Here is a 19,408-nt window from a genome sequence, read left to right on the forward strand (position 1 = left end):
AAGGGTTATAAAGAGTAAAAGGGGGGCTGTGAATAGAATTACCCAAATTGTTAATGTCACCAACTTATTGTATTTCTCAAATTGTGATTTAGTATGTTTGATAAAACAAAGGAAATAGATATGTGGATAAGATTTGGAGTTGTAATTCAGTTCTTGACTGCTACAGCGCTATTTACCCTACAAGAACAGGCATCCAACGCTAGGGATGATCAATATCCCATTATCTCTTTCCCAAACCCAACAAAATCCAAAAACTACACACTTTAAAACTTGTTTTGGCGTTTACACCTAATTTTGGAATATTTCTCCACATAAAACATCACTTGAAATATTTCATTAGACCAATAATCTGTTGTTCAAAGGCAAGAAGAATGGGAAAAATACAAATCATGGGATATTCTGAAATTGCATAAGATAAAGTGTAATATGTATAAATCAACTTAGATTATGGAATTCACGTTCAACAAGTTCATACGATTCTAATAAATCAGGAAAAAAATGAGGTATGATGATCCTGAAAGACAGGGTGGATTCAGGGCATGCATGTTCGTTTTCGGTAAGTTAGAAGTCTTGGGTTCAATTCTCACCGATCCCTTCGCGCAACTCAAACAATAGATCCAAGTAGAAAGATTGCGAGAATGTGATTCTTGTTTCCATTTTTTCTGTTTCAGTGTTGGCAATGTTGGAGAACATCGGATTTGTAGCAAACATGTCGAGCATGGTTCTCTACTTCCACCTGTTTTTCGACCTCTCGTCGGCGGCAAACACGCTCACCAACTTCCTAGGCTCGACGTTCTTGCTCACCGTTCTTGGAGGCTTCATCTCCGACACGTACTTGAGCCGGCTGCATACCTGCCTCATTTTCGGATTTCTCGAAATTACGGTAAACCCCTTTCTCATTTCCCTTCATTTCTTCGACCAACTTGTGCTCAGAGCTTCTGTTTTCTCACAGGGTCTACTGATGTTGACAATCCAAGCACACTCCAGGAAATCGCAGATCGTCCCTTGCAACAAGCCGAGCTGCATCGGGGGCACTGACGCTGCCATGTTCTATGCTTCCCTATGCATCTTAGCTTTGGGCTGTGGTGGAGTCAAGGGATCCGTGGCTGCACTCGGGGCGGATCAATTTGACCGGACCGACACCGAAGGAGCGAAGGGCGTTGCGAGCTACTTCAACTTTTACCAGTTCAGCACAACGGTTGGATCGTTGATAGGAGTGACGGCAGTCGTGTGGATTGCGTTGAACAGGGGATGGCACTGGGCTTTCTTCACGGGCTTGGCTACAGCGTTCGTTGGCTTCTTCGTGCTTGCACTCGGAAAGCGATTCTACTTGTTCCAACCACTGGCCAACAGCCCCATTGTCAGGGTATCACAGGTCTGTGTTTCACTTCACCATCATCTACCTGTACAAATAAATCATGGCGTTCAGCAAATGACACGACAAAATTTGCGACATATTTTCAGGTCATTATAACTGCAGTTCGAAATAGAAACCTGAAATTTCCTGAGAGCTCGGTCGAGCTGTATGAGGCTGATGATAAAGAGAAAGATACTTCTGCAGAGGAACTTGCACACACCAACCAGTTCAGGTATACTGCTAAAACGTATCCATCGTTGACATTAAATCTCATGCTCTTTGAGCTAATATCGGGTCGTTTGAAACTAGGTTCCTAGACAAAGCTGCTATTCCCAGCCAACCAGATAGAGGCTGCACGGTGACACAAGTAGAAGAAGTGAAGATATTGATAAGGATGCTACCGATCTTTGCCAGCACGATTATAATGAATACGTGCTTGGCACAGCTCCAGACTTTCTCAGTAGTCCAAGGATACTTCATGGAACCTCACTTGGCCACACTGAACATTCCCACTCCTTCAATACCCGTAATCCCTTTACTCTTCATGGTCATTCTCCTTCCACTCTACGAGTTCCTCTTCATCCCGTTTGCCCGAAAGATCACAGGTCATCCTAATGGAATAACTCAGCTCCAGCGTGTAGGCGTCGGGCTGGTCCTGTCTATAATCTCAATGGGGATAGCCGCTGTGGTCGAGGTGAAAAGAAAAGATCAGGCTCTCAAGGACCCGTTCAAGCCGATTAGTCTTTTCTGGCTCTCGTTCCAATATGGAGTCTTTGGGATTGCAGACATGTTTGCAATGGTCGGACTGATGGAATTCTTCTACAGCGAAGCTCCATCCGGAATGAGGTCTCTTTCCACATCTTTCGCGCTGCTGTCACTGTCTTTCGGCTATTTCTTGAGCACTGCCTTTGTGAACATCGTGAATGCCGTCACAGAGAAGGTTTCAGGAGACAAACAAGGTTGGCTGCAGGCACCGGAGCTCGAGCCACCCTTGAATCATTACAAGCTCGACTACTTCTACTGGTTTCTAGCCATCCTTAGCACCCTGAATTTTGTAAACTATCTCTACTGGGCATCATGGTACAAGTATAGATCAGAAGTAAAAGAGTCCGACGAAGACAAAACTAATCCTTTGGAGTAATATTCAATCCTGCTACATAATGTTCCAGCAACTATTGTAGTAATCAGCCTGAATTATTGAGGAGTTTTGCCTATCGTTTCTCAGCCAATTAATAACAAGGAATTAGATCCTATTCAATAAAATCCAATGTACCTTTTTGTCCTTCAATTGATTGAGTTTAGCTTAGCCAGGTGTTTAGCCTAGTGGCCAGCCTAGCAAAAACAGAGTTCATGTCAAAGTAATCTACTGAAGGAACCATAATTCACATATTATAATATAATATTAGGATAATCCTAATATTAAAAATTAGAGCAGAAGTTATATTATAGTGATGTTAGGCAACTAAAACCAATTTTTTCAGACTATGTGCAGTTTCTCTCTTCACATTTCTTACTTATCCATTTTTGCTTGTGTTGGGGTGAGGGGATAGAATTCTGTTGATGAATTTTCACAGCAAGACAAGAAAAATGGATGTAACAGCTATTACGAAAAGAAAATGTACTCTTGCTTTTTCTAAGAAATATATGTTGTACATAAGCAAAAATGGTTACAACCTCGTCTCAACTTACTTGCAGTGAGAGATTATGAGGTAGGCAGGCTTACTTTTGCTCTCTCCAGTAGCTTAATGCAAAGCCAAAAGGCATGAGGAACTGCTCCTGAATCTACTTCCAAACATAAGGGGCCTCATAGGAAGAGGAAGATTCCTCATTAGAAGTGGTGTTGTTGCTTAAGATTTTTGTGTCGTATAACCTCCTCAAGATTATGTAAGATGCTCTTGCCTTAAATGTAAACGACCTCAATCACTCTGAACTACTTTCAACATCATCACATTGTTGGTCCGAGCAAAAGCGTTCAGAAATCAGCTCCCTTTTCAACGAATATCTTCTATATTTACTCCTTTACCATAAGCAAATGCTACAATGGATGGCAAACAACTGAAGAACATGATGAATCGCCATCCAAAAACCACAAATCTATATGTGCAAGTTGCTTCTGTAATAAATCCAACTCTGTCTCCGAAGACCAGATAATAAATTTATTATCCCTATCAAATGAGGATGAGTTAGCTTGAAGAGCACCAAAATCCAAGCCAAGGTGCATCTCATCAATGTTCTTAAATTCGACACTCTGCTTTTTCAGTAAATTCTCAACAGCATAGAAAAAAATGGGCGTAGAAACTGATGGTTTTCCCAAAGTCTCCACCGATGAAGCAATCTTGAAAGGGAAATCACCAGCCCAAATCTTCAAAGTAGATGATGAGCTCCGGACAAAGAGAAGCCTACTAGCCTTCCCGACATACAAATCATTTCCGCGGTCAAATGTATCCAAAAATGATTCATTATTACGTGGAAGCATGTTTCCATCAAGCACCCAGGTGTTATAGCCAAGCTCCAAATTCTTTCTAGTCACAGATGCCACCACTAGAATTTCTTTGAACAGTTCCATAGTCGAATCTTGAAAATTGATGGACTTGGAAAGTTTGCTGAAATCAGAAAAGCTGCTGGCATCAAGCACGGGGTGCCCCCTTCTTGCAAGATCAATTAGGAAATCAGATGTTGGGCCAACCAAGATGTAATTTCGAATATTCAGCCCCTCAAAGTGGCAGAGCATATTCCTGACAACCGTTTCAGGTACTCCATACAACCTCACTAGCAAAACAAATTTTTTGTGCTGCACAGATTGAAGAACATTAACAAGTTCGTTTGAACTCGTAACGATTCTGTTGGTCACTACTTGTCTGAAGCAGAAATCATACCACTTGATATCCATCAAAGGATACATTTCCAGTAAGTTGAAATTGACTGAATTTTCACCCAGTAAGTAAGAATCGGGTCCTGCTGTTTTGCCGTAATTGACCCCTGCATCCCTATGAGAAACGCTCAATGCTCGCTCGTGATGAAAATTGGTATAAATGTTAAAGTACCCACGAGAGTGGATAAATTTGATAAACCATGGAGTCCAGATTTTCTCTCCCAGCTTCTTGTACCACCCATTTGTTACCTGTCATCATATCATAGATCAAATACAAATATACTAAACACCGCATCAAATAGAAACAAAGAAACAGAAGCAGAAAAGAAGAACATGATTATTTGAAATAGTTACCATTCCGTCTAGGAAAGGCTTCACTCCTTTGGACTTATGCATGTTGTACCACAGACGGAACTCTTTCCAAGGTCTCGGGAACAGAAGTTGGCCCCAGGTTCCAACCAGCTGATACAAGAAAATCTGAGATTCACCATCTAATTGCATTTTATTTCCATGTTTACCTGCCGAGGGCAACCAAAGCAAAAGATAAATAAATAAGGAGAATTCTAACAGTTGCAAACTTAGCACTGAAATAAGTAACATAGAACTGAGAGTGATAAAGCAAGTAAAGATGAAGTGGGAACACATATTCTAAAATACCAACTACGATGCACAAACTTATATGTAGTCGATAAAAGTGAAGCATACAAAAGAAAATGAGGGTCAAATTTTGTGCTTAATTAATGCATCTCTTAAAATTGCTTTTCAACCAATATCATATCACCACGGAAACAAGGGAAAACCAGACAATTTCTTACATGTTTCAAGCCCAGCACTATCTTTCCCAGACTTGTGTTCAAGCAGACCTAACAAAATGAAAACGACCTACAGAAACTTCAAATGATCTTTAAGTGGAAAGCGGCAAAAATTAAACCACCTTCACACTCACGAATCTGAAAAGTGATAAACTGCAGCGACATAAAATGCTTCTCGACATAGGGTTACGCAATCTCTTACATGGGGACAGTCATTACTCTTCAATTAATCATAAACACACAACAATATACCCAACACTCGGCATGCTTTCACTTGAGCAAGCCATTTACACGTAATGCAAGCCAAAATGCATACTTTTTCAAAAGGTTGGTCATAGTTAATAAACTGTCAGGCCATTTTACACATTACAATCTACAAAAACAAATCACATGAATCTCAACTGCACATACAAACACATCAATAGAGCACAAGAATGAAGAGAAATATACCTGGCACAAACCTCGGCCGCTGCAGCGACGCCCCGTAAATGGAAGGACTGAAATTGGTAGCATTATAGTAATAATTCAAGATCACCGCCTTCAGAAACCTACACACCATATATAGATTCAAGATCTCGACCAAACATCTATTCAAAAAAAATAAAATTCCCAAATAATCAAGAAGATAAAAAGATACCTGTAATAAAGGGGCGAAACCTCGAGATCATCCTCAACAACGAAAGCAAACTCATGATCAGAAGAAGGCCACCATGCTTCGAGCCACTGCGCCTGCAGCCCGGCATTGGAAGTCCGGTAATGCACCAGCTTCTCTCCGAATCTCCAATCGAATCCATCGACGAAATCAAGAATCTGCTTGGAAAGATTCAATCTTTGGTCGGAATCGGCAGAATCTAGAGGGAAATGGTCGATGTAGATGTGGAGATGAACTTTGTCGGCGGCATCGTAGTGGGCATTGGCAAGAGAGTTGAGGCAGCGGGAGAGAGAGGAGAGGCGGTTGAAGGTGAGGACTTTGATGAGAAAGGTGAAGTTGGGGGGAGGGGATGGGGTTGGGAGTGAGTGGAGTGGCGAGTGGATTTGGGGGTTGGGAGCGGAGGGGGAGAGGAAGAGAGAGGAGAGAGAGAGGAGGAGGAAGAGGAGGATGAGGAGCAGTGAGAGCTGTCTTCTGCTTTGAGGGGCCATCACTTCGCCGCAACTATGTCATCATCGCAGATACAGATGTATATGTTCGTTGGGGAATTGTTTTGCTCCTTCAAGATTCAAATAGAATGCTAATTATGAAATTAAATCGAACTATTTTCAAGAAAAGAAAACGAGCGAAGAAATCATTTGTCGTTTAATAGTCATCTTAGGGTTCAAATTAGGGATGGCAAAACAGGTACGATTAATCGATTATACTCATAATCGAATCATACTCGTCGATTATTCGATAATTGAATTTTAGAGTTTCAGTATGAATATCAGTTAGGAGATATGGAGAGTTTCGATTGATCGATATACTCGATCGGTTATCGAATATACCGACTAATCGTATTAAAATTTTAACTAAACTACATATTACTCCTTCCGTCCATTAAAGATGGTTCACTTCTTTCTGCCACGAATCACTTCTTTCTGACATGAAATTAAGAAAAATGTGTAAATTGAATAAAGATGGCATGGCTCACACCTTTAATTTTCAAGAGTTAAATATTGTCTTTTATGCAAATGAGTCATCTTTAGTGGACGATCCAAAATTAAAAATGAATCAGCTTTAATGGGATGGAAGAAGTATATTTTATACTAGGGCAAATAACGTCAAAATCCCTAAAGTTTGGCGCGATCCTCGTTTTTCCACTGGCCTAAAAATCTCGCGTTAAAATCCATGACCGTTGCTCCGATTCTCGTTTTTCCCTTAGTGACATTTTTCGGCTATTAATTAGATGACATGTCACCAACGTGACACACTTATGCTGAGTAGATTAATTAGAAGCTAAACGGTATCATTTTGCGTCTGAATTAAATAACCTAACAGCGTTAAAATACCTAAAGTTTGGCGCGATTCTCGTTTTTTCCTTGACCTTAAAATCACACGTGAAGGAACTACAGAGCAACACCAACATATTCTCCGACGCCGGACCGGATGTCTGTTGGGTTGGAAACGAGAACGAATCCGCTGGAAACTTTGCAACAATTTAGAGCAGCAGTCAACACTATCTTATACGTCTTCCATACTGTATAAAAACCCTAGTATAAAGAGAGAGATACAAAGACTAGTGATGGGTCCATTGTCCTCAACACGCCGCCCTCTCTTTCCAGTCATATCTCAGCCGCCAGACTTGCACCGCTCCTCTTATCCCTACGATATGCTCATCTTCTGCCCCTCTGATTCCATTGCCAACGCACCTTCGGCTGTTCTCAACTTCAAGGCGGAGTGTTTTGGCAATTCTTCGTATTCAAATATGAGAGTGCACTAATTTGAAGATGGATTTCAGTTCAATTTCATTTAATCCCCAAATAAAATATAAAACGACGACGTTTAATGTTATGACTTAAACACAGTCGTTCAATTCGCCGAAAAAATTAAACCTACATGGATTTCCGATTGCCATGTCAGCATAAGTTTGGAGAAAAATTAATTTTATGGAAAAAATAATCATCGGCATCAAGTTCATGGATTTTAACGCGAGATTTTTAAGTCACGGGAAAATGGGAATCGCACCAAACTTCATGGACTTTGACACTATTTGCCCGTTTATACTATCTCCATTAACCAACTAGCTTAAGTCGTAATCCTCTTTATATCGTGTCAATTATCTTAAATCATTTTCTTATATGAAAAAAAAATAAGGGAATGTTAATCATTGGGTGGGCCCACTTATTCTACTATTTTACCTCTCTCGCATCTAATCACTCATTCACTTTATTAGCAACACACTAAAGTAATTTCTTAAATTTCGTACTCAAAAGAAGTGCCTCAAACTAGTTAAGATAGACGAACAAAGTATCTATCTATCCTAGGTGGCACTCTCATATTCTTCCATTCTATTTTTTCTAAATACTAGTATATTTTATGTTTTAAATAATTATTATTAATCCAATTAATCAATATATATATATATATATATATATATATATATATAGGGTGTGGATCTATAAAGAATCCCCTTAGTGTAGAGATTAAAGAATAGATCATAACCACTGATTTAGCGGTGATGAACGGTTAGATTTATAGGATTTGTTTAATTTTAAAATTCTGAAAATTCACTTTTTATTGCTTTAAAATTCGTTGAAGGGCAATAGAGTATTTGACATTTATTTAAAAACTACCATTCCTAGATTTACTCCCATAATTATAGGCTTTTATTCACCCACCCACCATTTTTTCATTCATTCACGACTATGTACCACTACTAAAAAAACGCTCATACATAACGGTAATTTTCCGTTATCTATGTACCAAAACAAGCGTTGTATATAGTGGTGTTATGTATGAGGGCGCTCATACATAACGGTAATATACCGTTATCTATACTATGTATACATAACGGCACTATAATGATACATAACACATGAAATACCGTTGTGTATGATACGTAACGGTAAAATCTGTTATAAAATATATTTTTTCCGTTATGTATTGTAACTATACATAACGATTTTGTATATTTTACATAACGGTTAATTTCCGTTTTGCATGAATGTAATACATAACAATAAAATCTGTTATAAAATGTATTTTTTTGTTATGTATTGTGACTATACATAACGGTTTTCACCGTTATAAAACTTATTTTTTCCGTTATGTATTGTAACTATATATAACGGTTTTCATCGTTATAAAACTTATTTTTTTCGTTATAAAATATCTCTCTTATACTTTGTTGTTGTTATACATAACGTTTTTTTTGTATTTTACATAACGATTATTTCCGTTATGTATTTTTAAATGCAGAATTTAAATATAAATTATACAATATACAATATCCTCAAACACAACATATTCCACAACCAAAACATATATAAATATTTAATCATCCAAATAACTTTATCCATCCATAATCAAAGTGTCAAATATATCTAAATAACATCATAATCTCTACAACTAGAAGCTGCATATGAGTTGGATAATCTCTACACTAATATCATCTCCAAATGTGGACAGAGCAAAGGGGGCAATAGCTACATTCTACGTTCGAGTTCCAACTTTATCTATGTGCTTCATCTCATAGTCACCTTCCTGCAAATAATGAAGCAAATATATATCTAAACATCACAATATACAATGGAAAAATAAGACATTCTATCTTCACATTCCCATATTTTTGGACCATAACACATTTCTGATAGACGCGTCTCACCATTCTGCCAGTCGACGTGCTCAATAGAGAAAATGAAGCATAATACCTCAAAAACAGATACCGAATCGAGTCTATTGAAGTACTGAGGGGTAGAAGGTGGGAAACTGGAAGCTTAACTGGACTGTCTCAGTTCTTCCATTGGCATCAGTTATGATCCAATGACGTCTAAGAAGTTGCACCGGGCGATCGGATAGGTTGGTGATTCTGATCCTATATGCATAAAAGTAAAGGCCTTTTGATGGCTTCTACCTGCAATGTACACACTCCTTACTTGGACTCTAATTCTCTGCAGATTATGCAGCAATTAGCACAAGACAGAAAAAGAGGAGACATTGTATTTATCATTAGACTAGTGTAGGGTTGTGCACATCATCATATTCAAGAATCAAAGCATTTCAGTTGCACAGAATCATATCAAACTGATCAATTCTTGAAACTTGATAATGAAATAATGTGCTTGTCATACCAAGGTTGTAGCGTCACTCGAGCACTTCAAAAGAGTATAGGGAGCAATTTCCTTTAACTCATCGCGGTACACAATAAATATGAGTACTTACAGTGCAAAGAAATCACTGCAGGGGATAACATGTATGACAAGGAAAGTTTGCAAAAACACGTTATTTGTTCACAGTTACAGATACCATTCAGATTAAATTAACTCATTTTATTTCGATTATTCAAACAAGACTAAGTTGTTTTCACAAATGGAAAGATTTCACATGAACTAGAGTCAATGTTTTATTAGATTATCATGAATTTCAAATTAACTTAGTATATAATAGTACTTTGTGTATCCAATTTAACATATCATCATATCCTTTACAAACTTATTACAATTGTAAGATTCTGGATTCATCACGGCCTAGATAAAAATTGAAATGGAAAACCAAACAAGAGGTGGATAAGGCATATATGGATACCTCAAATCTTTCCTGGGAAATGGCCTCTTTCAACAACCTTTGAAGTCGCAAAGCTGGCTCATCTTCCTCAAAAAGTTCCAGTGAATCGCGAAGCCTAGCCGCTTCCTTGTAATCCTAATGCAATCATCAATTTGAAAAGAAAAAAAAAATCAACTTCAAATCAATTTGCATATGAAGTTCTCTGCATAAACTCACAAATCAATTATTGCCCCCTGAAGCAATTGATTCAGTAAAGTGAATCGGGGGATAAACATAATTGATGCTTCACATTGAAAAACATACTTAGTTAAAGTGTGTATAATATGATCAAGTTGTTATCTAGAAAGTGTGCTGTTTTTGTGCCATCTTTAAAAATTCATAACAACAAACTCAATTAACATAAAATTTCATACCATTTTATTTCAAAAACTTCATGAAGTGTAGTTTACTCCAAAAGTGATAGTTAACCAAAAAGATTAAAGGTTTTAGAGATATTACTCCTTTAGTGCAGGCTGTCAAAAATTGACAGTTTCTGCCAATATTGTTTAGGCCATCTGAAAACAAAGCAAACCTTTACAAAAATTCATCAAACTTAATCAGCCTATACCAAAGATATCCAAGAAGATTTGGTAAAATTTTCAGAAGGAAATTCGTTCATATGATCTGCCTAATAGACTATGAAACTCAGATACTTTTACTGTTGAAAAAATATGACAGCAAAACAGAGCATTTTTGAAAGAATAAACTGATCTGTTTCAGAGGTCATAAAAATATAAGACTTATTTTTTTAGAAAGGTATTTTAGTCTATTTTCGTTTAAAAAAAACGGTGATACAAAATCCCTCATGGTTTAAGAGATATAAACGTTTTGGTGAAGCCTACCAACAGTTGACAGTTTCTGTCATCATTTTTCCCAAATATCTTAAAAATAGCAAACATCATCCAATAGACATGAAATTTTGCAGAGACAAAGTAGACATATCATAGATACACATACTAAAATTTCAATGCCATCAAGCCACGAAAACTCATCGAAACATAAGCTTTAATCTGCTGTAAAACAGCAGAGGATTCCAGTCCAACAATTGTCATTCATAAACTCTAAATCAAAACTAGCATGCTTCCAGTATATATAAACACTCATATACTCAATCAATTTCATCAAACTAAATTCAAAACACACATACATTGTATACAAGACTCAGCTAATCTCATTAACTTTTCGTCCATCATTGAACCCTAAGAAATTAACAAAAATTAACAAATTCACACACTAAGAAATGTTGAACCCTAAACCTTAGGATTGCATGTAGGGAAGAAGAACCCTAAACCCCCAAATTCACAAAATATTCAAGTATTCTTCAGTAAGACGAAAAGAAAAATTGAACTTCTCAAAATAGCATTACCTTTCGTTGGGAACTTGGGCGTTGGAAACTGCTGCTGCTGCTGCTGCGGAGTCGTCAGACGGAGTCGTCCGAGAAATGCTAGGTGAGGGCGGCGGGCTGTCAATCCAAGGAGACGGGGCGGGGCGGGGCGAGCTGACGACGGCCGAAGAAGGCTGGGGCGGCGACGAGGGTAAGGGAAATCGAAGAGATTTGGTGGAGAAGGCTAGGTCGGTGACGAGGGTAAGGGAAATTGAAGAGATTTGGTGATTTGGTGGAAATTGAGTCTAAGGAAGAAGGTGATTTGGTGATTTGGTGATTTGGTGATTTCTCTACGATTTGGGTGAAATTAATTTTAGAAAGAAAGGTTTGGGATTTGGGAGGGTTATATTTACTTTTTAGAAGAATAATCTAGCTTTTAAAGATTAAAATTAAAATTTTAAAAAAAAGCTCATACATAACAGTAGGAAATAACAGTTGCAACTATCGTTATAAATTACGCTAATACATAACGGTATTCTTAACGCTGAAACAACCGTTGTTGAATACATGCTCATACATAACGATTGGATTAACGGTTCAGTAGCACTGTTATATATATCATAAATAGATAACGCTATTACGTAACGCTTAATTTGATACTGTTATAAATACATTTAGATAACAGTACATACATAACAGAGTCTCGTAAAACCGTTATGTATATTCAAAAGTGCGCTCATACATAACGGTTTTTGACCAAAACCGTTATGTATGAACCGTTATCCCTATTTTGATTTTTAGCACACACCAACACACACAATCACACACACTCATACGAACACAGACACACACACGAACAGGGCGTCGCCGCCCTTCTACCCCGGCTAAGATGGCCGCCGCCAGCCACCTCGGCACACCACCTTGGATTTTTCTAATATTCACAATTTTTTTCTTTGGCGATTGGTATCTCTCCGAAGAGGAAGAGTTTCTCCGATTAAGGTCTTGGCCCCGTTCCGACGCGTTGTAGATTAATGAACTTCTGGTTTTCTTTCTCTTTCTCTTGATCGATTGGAGCTTGATTTTATATTTTTTGTGGTTAGTTGGTGTTCAAACTTACTAGTATTATTTTTTGTTTTTGTTTTTGGTAGTATTGTAGTAGTGGCTTCTTATTTCGTACAAATTTATTAATTTTGTGTTTTCTGAAGTTGAATTCTGTATTTTTTTTATTTGTGATTTATTGATTAGGCTGCATTTGGTGTATGGAAGAGTCTGATTCCATGAGCAAGACAAGATGATTGGTTTAGTGAAAGGTTTTAAGGTGGGATGGGTGCTCGTCTGAAAAAGGGATATGCAAACAGAATTTGTGGCTTCAAAATGAGTTGAACAACTATTCATAGTGTTGAAGTAGATATTCAATTACTTTTGTTCACTTATTCATAACTGAATAATAGTTATTCGGAACTTATTGTATGATATTCATTACTGAATAATATTTGAAGTTGATATTCGATTACTTTTGCTCACTTATTCATAACTGAATAATAGTTATTCAGAACTTATTGCGTGATATTCATTACTGAATAAGAACTTATTCGATTAATAATAAAGTGGTATTCGATTAATTTTCAATATTATTCAGTATACTTTTAGTGAATAAACTTTCAATGTTTGCGAAAAAAGTGAATATTATTCAGTATAATTTTAGTGAATAAACTTGCAATGTTTGCGAATAAAGTGAAAAATATACTCAATATGTTACAAAATATGAAATACAGACTCTGTTGAACGAACATTTAACTGACCTGAATAATTTAACATATTAAACTGAATAAACTTTCACGTTGTGCGAATAATATGAACAATCTACTAAATATGTTACAAAATATGAAATAATGTCGCAATTGGCCATTATTTAATCTAAAAAACAAACAAAATTAATGAAATGTCATCCATAAAAACAAAAATCAATATTTTGGCAATTGCTTTTGAAAATTTAATAGTGAAAGGAAAAAAAACGCACAAATTAATAATTATGTGAAATAAAAATAAATAAAAGAAAGACGCAAAGAGTGACAAAAATCAAACTAAGATCTTCCATAAAACAAAAGGAAATTAAAATTCATCGAAAAAAAAAATGAAAATAATTGGAACAAAGAATAATTAATACCTAACCAATCCATCATTGTCGGTTAAATTATAATGATAGATATGCATGATCTCTTTCCCAAATTCAAAGGAATATAATTAGCTTAATTATAGTAGATATCGGTTACCTAAAATTTAGTATAGAGTTTTACATATCTATCCTTTTACCTATTAAAAAAACGCAGCAATCATATATTTAATTGGTCGTTGGATGCAAAGAAATAAACGTCCATGATTAATTCTTCATTCTCTCTACATTTAGCTTTCTTTTTTGATCCATTCCCTATATATATATATATATATATATATATATATATATATATATATATATATATATATATATATAGGATCATGTAGGTCCAAGTATCAAGACATGTTCCACATGCATATAAAATCACACAAAAATGCATAAAGTTTTCACATAAAAATGCATTAAATTAAGCACAAAATGCATCATTTTTACAAATCTGGTATTTTCGCCACCCTCCCAAGTCAAATTTTTTTTCGCAAATCTGATTTTTTGACCGCTGCCCCCCCGCCACCCCTCACCCCCCCACCCCAAGCCAATTTTTATTTTTTTTAATTTTGTCGAAAAAATCAGTTTTGTGAAAAAAATTTTAAAAAAAATTGTTATTGTTTTCTATATTTTGGTAATTAGGGGTTGAATTGAGCGTCGTATCCCAGATTTGGTATTTGGAATAAATCCAACACCTTTTATCTGATGCCAACATGTGTATTGTTCGGATTCATGTTTTGGGCATTTATTTAATATTGGCGAGATAACGTTTCAAGTGGAATCGATGAAACTATTGTGTAAAAGATTACATTCTAATAGCCTTGAAAGGAGTACCTTGACTTTCAACTTTGGGCAGCATGTTATAGACTTTGGTTGCACCGATTTTTGTTTAATGACCGGTTTGAAGTGTAGTGGTAACACGTCTCTCCCAAAGTTTTCAAAATTCCATGGTCTTGTATTTCCATCCTGTCGAGAAGTGCTATTTGCTGACATTGAAAATGAATTTAAAAAGGAATGTTCCATTAGTGGAGAAAATTCAGTCAAGAGTTTGAAGCTAGCTTATTTATTCATTATTTATGGAGTATTGGTTAATAGTAACCATGATAGTGAGACTGTGGAGCTTGGTTATTTGCATTTGATGGAGGAGACGAAGAATGTAAACGAATTCCCTTGGGGTGTTGTTGCATATCAATATCTTGTTAGATCGACACACTGATTGAAGAGAGAATTGTCAAGTATCGCAGATGATAACCAGAGTCATTCATTGCAAGCCTATGGTTTCTTGTATGGGTTACAATGTTGGGCATATAAAGTTCTTTCGGCACTCAACACATTTTGTGGGTCGTTGAATCCTAAACATTCAACCACTTTTCTTAGAATTCTTAAATGGTATGCGAGTCGAACATTTACTTCAAAAAATGAGGGATTGCGTAACTTCTTTTTTACTGAGCATGGATGCAACCCCGTAAGAACATTTCATATGAATTGAATTCCATATTTAATTATGTTTGGTATATTGCCACATTTTTTTTTATCTTACTGAATTATACTTTGGCTCGTAGGTGTAGGTGCGCATCTCTTTGTCAACTAATGAAATAAAAAATTTAGGGGAGCTTGGCATAAGTTCTTCGATGCATGTTGCATCACCACATGCAGTCGTTGACACGATAAAGAATATTGCAAAGAAACTTGATTTTAGTAGTGTCGAATGCAACAATTTCCATACGAAGAAGCGGGTGTATAAGAGGAAGGTTTCACCGATTAGTAGTTCACCCCTCCGTAGCAGATCTGCAAAGTCGAAGGATTTAGCGGATTGTTCTATAATTTAGCCAAAGGATTTTGAAAAATCTGCCAAGAATTTGAAGAATAAGCGAAAAGGTGGTTGTCCTATACCCAATGTAACTCTGCGTAGTGATAGCTTCTCAAATACGAATTTTGTGAGTCCGGACTTTGGCATTGGCGTGGGAGATGCAATGTATAAAGTGAGTTATTTTTTTGTATTATTTTATGTCGAGTTAGTTAGGTGTTTTTTTGTTATAATCTTTTTACTGGTTTTAAATGGTTGATGGAAGAAATATTTTGATTTCATGTAGGATATAAGTGTGTTGTTCTTGAGCTTGAAGGGCCAAATAAAGTGTTTGGAAGAACACATAGACATGAAGTTTAGCTTGTTTGAAGGTTTGTTAGAGAAATATATTGCCGGAAGTAGGTGTGCATGTTACAAAAATCGCGGTTGAAAAAATGACATGAAAATAGGGTGCAAGATTGGCAGTGATTGTGATGCCTCGAAGAATAGTGATTGCGATGGCACCAAGAATAACAATCAAACTAATTTTTTTTACAGAGGTTTTACCACAATTAAAAGTTAGTGTTAGGTCCGATGTCGCACCTATCTTAGACAGTGATTTGTTAGATGAAACCGATGATGGTCAGCAAGACTTAGGATTAAAATCCTCTAAGTTGTCTGCGGAAAGGGCTGAAGAAGTTGGTGTTTGTAGTCGGGTATATGATAATGTCGATAGTGATGTTCCATTGTCCATTTTTGATCCCAACGAAAATATTATGTTGAGTGCTGAGTTGAATTTGTTTCTTGCATGGACTCAGGAGCCAAACAATTGCAGTAGGTATGTATTATTTATTGGAGAAATGTTTACTTATTTGTCTTATCGTGGATTACAACGGCCAATTAATTTATGTGGTTTGCATTTTGGTGATCTCTACCTAATCCGTTTTCCTTACCATTTAAGGGAAAATCTAGCGTTGCTTCCAACAGAGGTTTTCAAATTTGCAGACTTGACATGGTTTACTGCTTTATGGCGTCATGATGGATGGCTTGAAAACACGGTATGGTGGATAATGTTTTTCTTATCTCCTCTTATACAAGCTTGTACTCATAGTTGGACATTGTGCATCCTTGTCGATTTGCAGCACATAGATGCCCTCATCTATTTTCTTATGATTCGGTATGATAAGCAGTTAAGTGCAAAGAAGCCGTGCAAGTGGACTTGTATGGATGTTTCTTGTTGGGTAAGAGACGTTGGTGTTTAAACTAACACAATTTTTTTTTAAAGATCTGTGTTTGATGGTAAATTTTTTTGTTTCATGTTTCGATGTAGCAAGCACTTACAGGGTCAAATTTGAGTGAAATTTTGCCCATTTTGCTCCCTTATGTTAGTGGTGAACGACCTCTAAGCGGCAGTTTGAAGTGGTGTGATGTGAATCACGTGTTTGGTATTGCAAACATACATAACTCTCATTGGATTTTCTATGGCGTTTCTTTGGAAGAGCAAGTCATTACGGTGTACAATTCGTTAATTCAACCTTGGGATATTATTTTTGCTTCACTTCAGTAACGTCCGTAGGAACATACGCCTCATTTGCAGTTTGGCGGGCATGTGGCAATCTTCAGCAACCCCCCAAAAACCATTGAGTGATTTTTGGAGGATAGTCCAATTTGAACGAGCACCGTTACAAGTAAATCGCAGTGATTGTGGTATTATGGCAGTTAAATATATGGAGTGTCGGGCTTATAATGTATCTGTGATGGAAATAGTTCCTAGTCAGTGTAAGGAATCTCGACGTTGTTATTGCGCCAAGCTCTTTGAACTTGCGAATGAGCTTGAAGAAAGTGGGGTGGAGTGACTGGTGGTGCTCTTTTTCTCACAGCTTTATATTAATATTTTTGTCGTTGAGTTGTATCTTAAACCTAAATTGATTAATGTTATCTTTATGATGTAGGCCGCTAGACAGATTATAATTGTTTCGGTTGCCACTTATTATGTTATGAATATAGTATAATATGTATCTATCATTTATTTATTAACATTATTGGTTACCAGCCATCATAAATCATTTGTCACATTAATTCAACATATGTTATGTAACGAAAAAAAGATGTGTCAGACACAATCTTTTATTCTCTCAATACAAAGTAGCACAAATATTTTCGGACATTTATTAATGACATTGGGTGTAGGTGAACACACTGTAAATATTTGTGGATATATAAAATTACATGCAATGATAGTTTATAGAGTCGTCTACGAATTAGCATATTGAGTTTTGCCAACTAGTTTGCAGGGCCGGTCCTGAGATTTTGAGGGCTTTAGGCGAAACGAAAAATAGGGACCCATAAAAAATGAAACTTGAAAATCTTGTTGGTTCAAGAATGAAATTCTCTCATACCTTATTTTCACTGCATAAAATTTCTAATTTATTTAACATTTCTTAAGTTATAGTCACTTAGAAACAAGAAAAGAACAAAACATGAAAAAGAGTAAAGTGTGAGACGAGAGATCAAAATATAGGAGACGTGCATGAATGATGGATTTTTAAAATTATAAATATTTATTAGGGGCATTTAAGGTAAAATACATTTTCAATAATAAAATTATGACTAATTTACCCCTGTTGATCCGGATCAAATTGATCCGGATCAAATTGATCCAAAAGGATTTATCAATATATATATATATATATATATATGGGAAAATTGCACCTAAATACACAAACTTTGTCAAAAATCCATATATGACGCGAAATTAGGATTTTACATTTTAATACACCAACTTTCGTTGTTGTCCAAATTTGACACGACTTAATTCTTAAAAATTCAAAAACAACTCCCTTTTGTAAATAATTATACAAAGACCCACTTATGTTATAATTTGGGACATTTAAACCAAAACAAGATATTTCCTTATGATGTTTTCTTTTGAACCATTTTAGGCGCGGATCAAAGATTAAAAGAAAACATCATAAGGAAATATCTTGTTTTGGTTTAAATGTCTCAAATAATAACATAAGTGGGTCTTTGTATAATTATTTACAAAAATGGGTTATTTTTTGAATTTTTAAGAATTAAGTCGTGTCAAATTTGGACAACAACGAAAGTTGGTGTATTAAAATGTAAAATCCTAACTTTGCGTCAAATCTGGATTTTTGGCAAAGTTTGTGTATTTTCACGCAATTATCCCTATATAGATAGATAGATAAATATGTATACATAGATTATACGTGTCATCCATTTTCTGTGAAGCACAGCGCGCGCGTATTGGAAATCTCAAAAAAGAAAAGCAAATTTCTTTCTCGGTAATTGCGATCGCAGTTATGCCATCGCTACCTATTAACATGGGCGGTTCTGGATCTGAGAACGAATCAGAGGAAGATGATGTGGACATGGAAGGATCTGGATCTGAGCACGCAGCAGAAGATGAGCTAGAAGCAGAAAAAGATGATGAGGAATCTGGATCTGAGCACGACGGATACCAACCGATAGAAGAATTTAAAGCTGGTGACGAATTTTTAATCCCTGAACCTCTGATGGTTGACACACTCGATGCTTTGGGCTTCCGTAGTTGGTATTCTATGTTCATCAATTTAGAGAATAAGTATATGAATAGGATTAATTTCGAGCCTTCTGGTGATGATGATAATATTGGATATACAAATGAGATTATGCGCAATCTCAGTAGGATTGCGCATTATCTGAGTGTGAGAAGGAAGCTTCGGTTGTTTAAACATGTAGCACACAAGTATCGTGTTGACGTTCCAGATATAATTGAAGAGTTCAGAATTTGTACATAAATATTGGCGGAAGATTCGAGTTTAAAATTATTTAAGGCCATTATCTTAGGGCTATTTGCA

General features: G+C 36.3%; 2 protein-coding genes and 2 long non-coding RNA genes across 10 annotated transcripts; 2 read left to right on the forward strand and 2 right to left on the reverse strand.

Annotated features, from left to right (window-relative positions):
* Nucleotides 1-427: 427 nt before the first annotated feature.
* LOC131016898 (uncharacterized) lies at nt 428-6,411 on the reverse strand. 3 transcript variants are annotated; one of them, XR_009099252.1, is made up of 6 exons: nt 5,679-6,411; nt 5,492-5,589; nt 4,584-4,747; nt 3,081-4,478; nt 1,495-2,689; nt 428-1,403 (listed from the first exon to the last, which is right to left on the reverse strand). XR_009099252.1 is itself a non-coding variant. In XM_057945696.1 (4 exons), exons 1-4 carry the CDS (start codon nt 6,179-6,181, stop codon nt 3,393-3,395), a joined length of 1,851 nt encoding a protein of 616 aa, XP_057801679.1. In that variant the 5' UTR covers nt 6,182-6,411; the 3' UTR covers nt 2,961-3,392. The 3 variants fall into 3 exon arrangements, 1 of the variants encoding a protein (XP_057801679.1); XR_009099251.1 differs by having other exon boundaries at nt 3,047-4,478; XM_057945696.1 differs by lacking the exons at nt 428-1,403; nt 1,495-2,689 and having other exon boundaries at nt 2,961-4,478.
* Nucleotides 499-2,571, forward strand: LOC131016910 (protein NRT1/ PTR FAMILY 4.6-like). Its single transcript, XM_057945715.1, has 5 exons — nt 499-556; nt 672-883; nt 953-1,375; nt 1,465-1,589; nt 1,667-2,571. Exons 1-5 carry the CDS (start codon nt 499-501, stop codon nt 2,496-2,498), a joined length of 1,650 nt encoding a protein of 549 aa, XP_057801698.1. The 3' UTR covers nt 2,499-2,571.
* A 2,570-nt stretch (nt 6,412-8,981) lies between the features above and the next one.
* LOC131016918 (uncharacterized) lies at nt 8,982-11,774 on the reverse strand. 4 transcript variants are annotated; one of them, XR_009099264.1, is made up of 3 exons: nt 11,644-11,774; nt 10,260-10,373; nt 8,982-9,218 (listed from the first exon to the last, which is right to left on the reverse strand). It is a non-coding gene; the product is annotated as an uncharacterized LOC131016918 (long non-coding RNA). The 4 variants fall into 4 exon arrangements; XR_009099261.1 differs by lacking the exons at nt 10,260-10,373; nt 11,644-11,774 and adding exons at nt 9,457-9,625; nt 9,806-9,874; XR_009099259.1 differs by lacking the exons at nt 10,260-10,373; nt 11,644-11,774 and adding an exon at nt 9,457-9,868.
* Nucleotides 11,775-12,402: 628 nt separating this feature from the next.
* On the forward strand, nt 12,403-13,201 carry LOC131016932 (uncharacterized). Of its 2 annotated transcripts, XR_009099268.1 has the most exons (3): nt 12,409-12,696; nt 12,847-13,051; nt 13,147-13,201. It is a non-coding gene; the product is annotated as an uncharacterized LOC131016932 (long non-coding RNA). The 2 variants fall into 2 exon arrangements; XR_009099265.1 differs by lacking the exon at nt 13,147-13,201 and having other exon boundaries at nt 12,403-12,696; nt 12,847-13,114.
* Nucleotides 13,202-19,408: the final 6,207 nt, after the last annotated feature.

Source organism: Salvia miltiorrhiza, chromosome 1 (genome assembly GCF_028751815.1).
Source record: "Salvia miltiorrhiza cultivar Shanhuang (shh) chromosome 1, IMPLAD_Smil_shh, whole genome shotgun sequence".
Taxonomy (NCBI): Eukaryota; Viridiplantae; Streptophyta; class Magnoliopsida; order Lamiales; family Lamiaceae; genus Salvia; species Salvia miltiorrhiza.

Excerpts from the sequence above, each read along its gene's own strand:
- LOC131016910 (XM_057945715.1), top strand. The coding sequence starts at position 499 with ATGAGGTATGATGATCCTGAAAGACAGGGTGGATTCAGGGCATGCATG. Across the intron at positions 884-952 it reads TCGGATTTCTCGAAATTACG|GGTCTACTGATGTTGACAAT; the intron begins GTAAACCCCTTT and ends GTTTTCTCACAG. Across the intron at positions 1,590-1,666 it reads GCACACACCAACCAGTTCAG|GTTCCTAGACAAAGCTGCTA; the intron begins GTATACTGCTAA and ends GTTTGAAACTAG.
- LOC131016898 (XM_057945696.1), bottom strand. The coding sequence starts at position 6,181 with ATGGCCCCTCAAAGCAGAAGACAGCTCTCACTGCTCCTCATCCTCCTC. Across the intron at positions 5,590-5,678 it reads GTTTCGCCCCTTTATTACAG|GTTTCTGAAGGCGGTGATCT; the intron begins GTATCTTTTTAT and ends TATGGTGTGTAG. Across the intron at positions 4,479-4,583 it reads AGCCTTTCCTAGACGGAATG|GTAACAAATGGGTGGTACAA; the intron begins GTAACTATTTCA and ends ATATGATGACAG.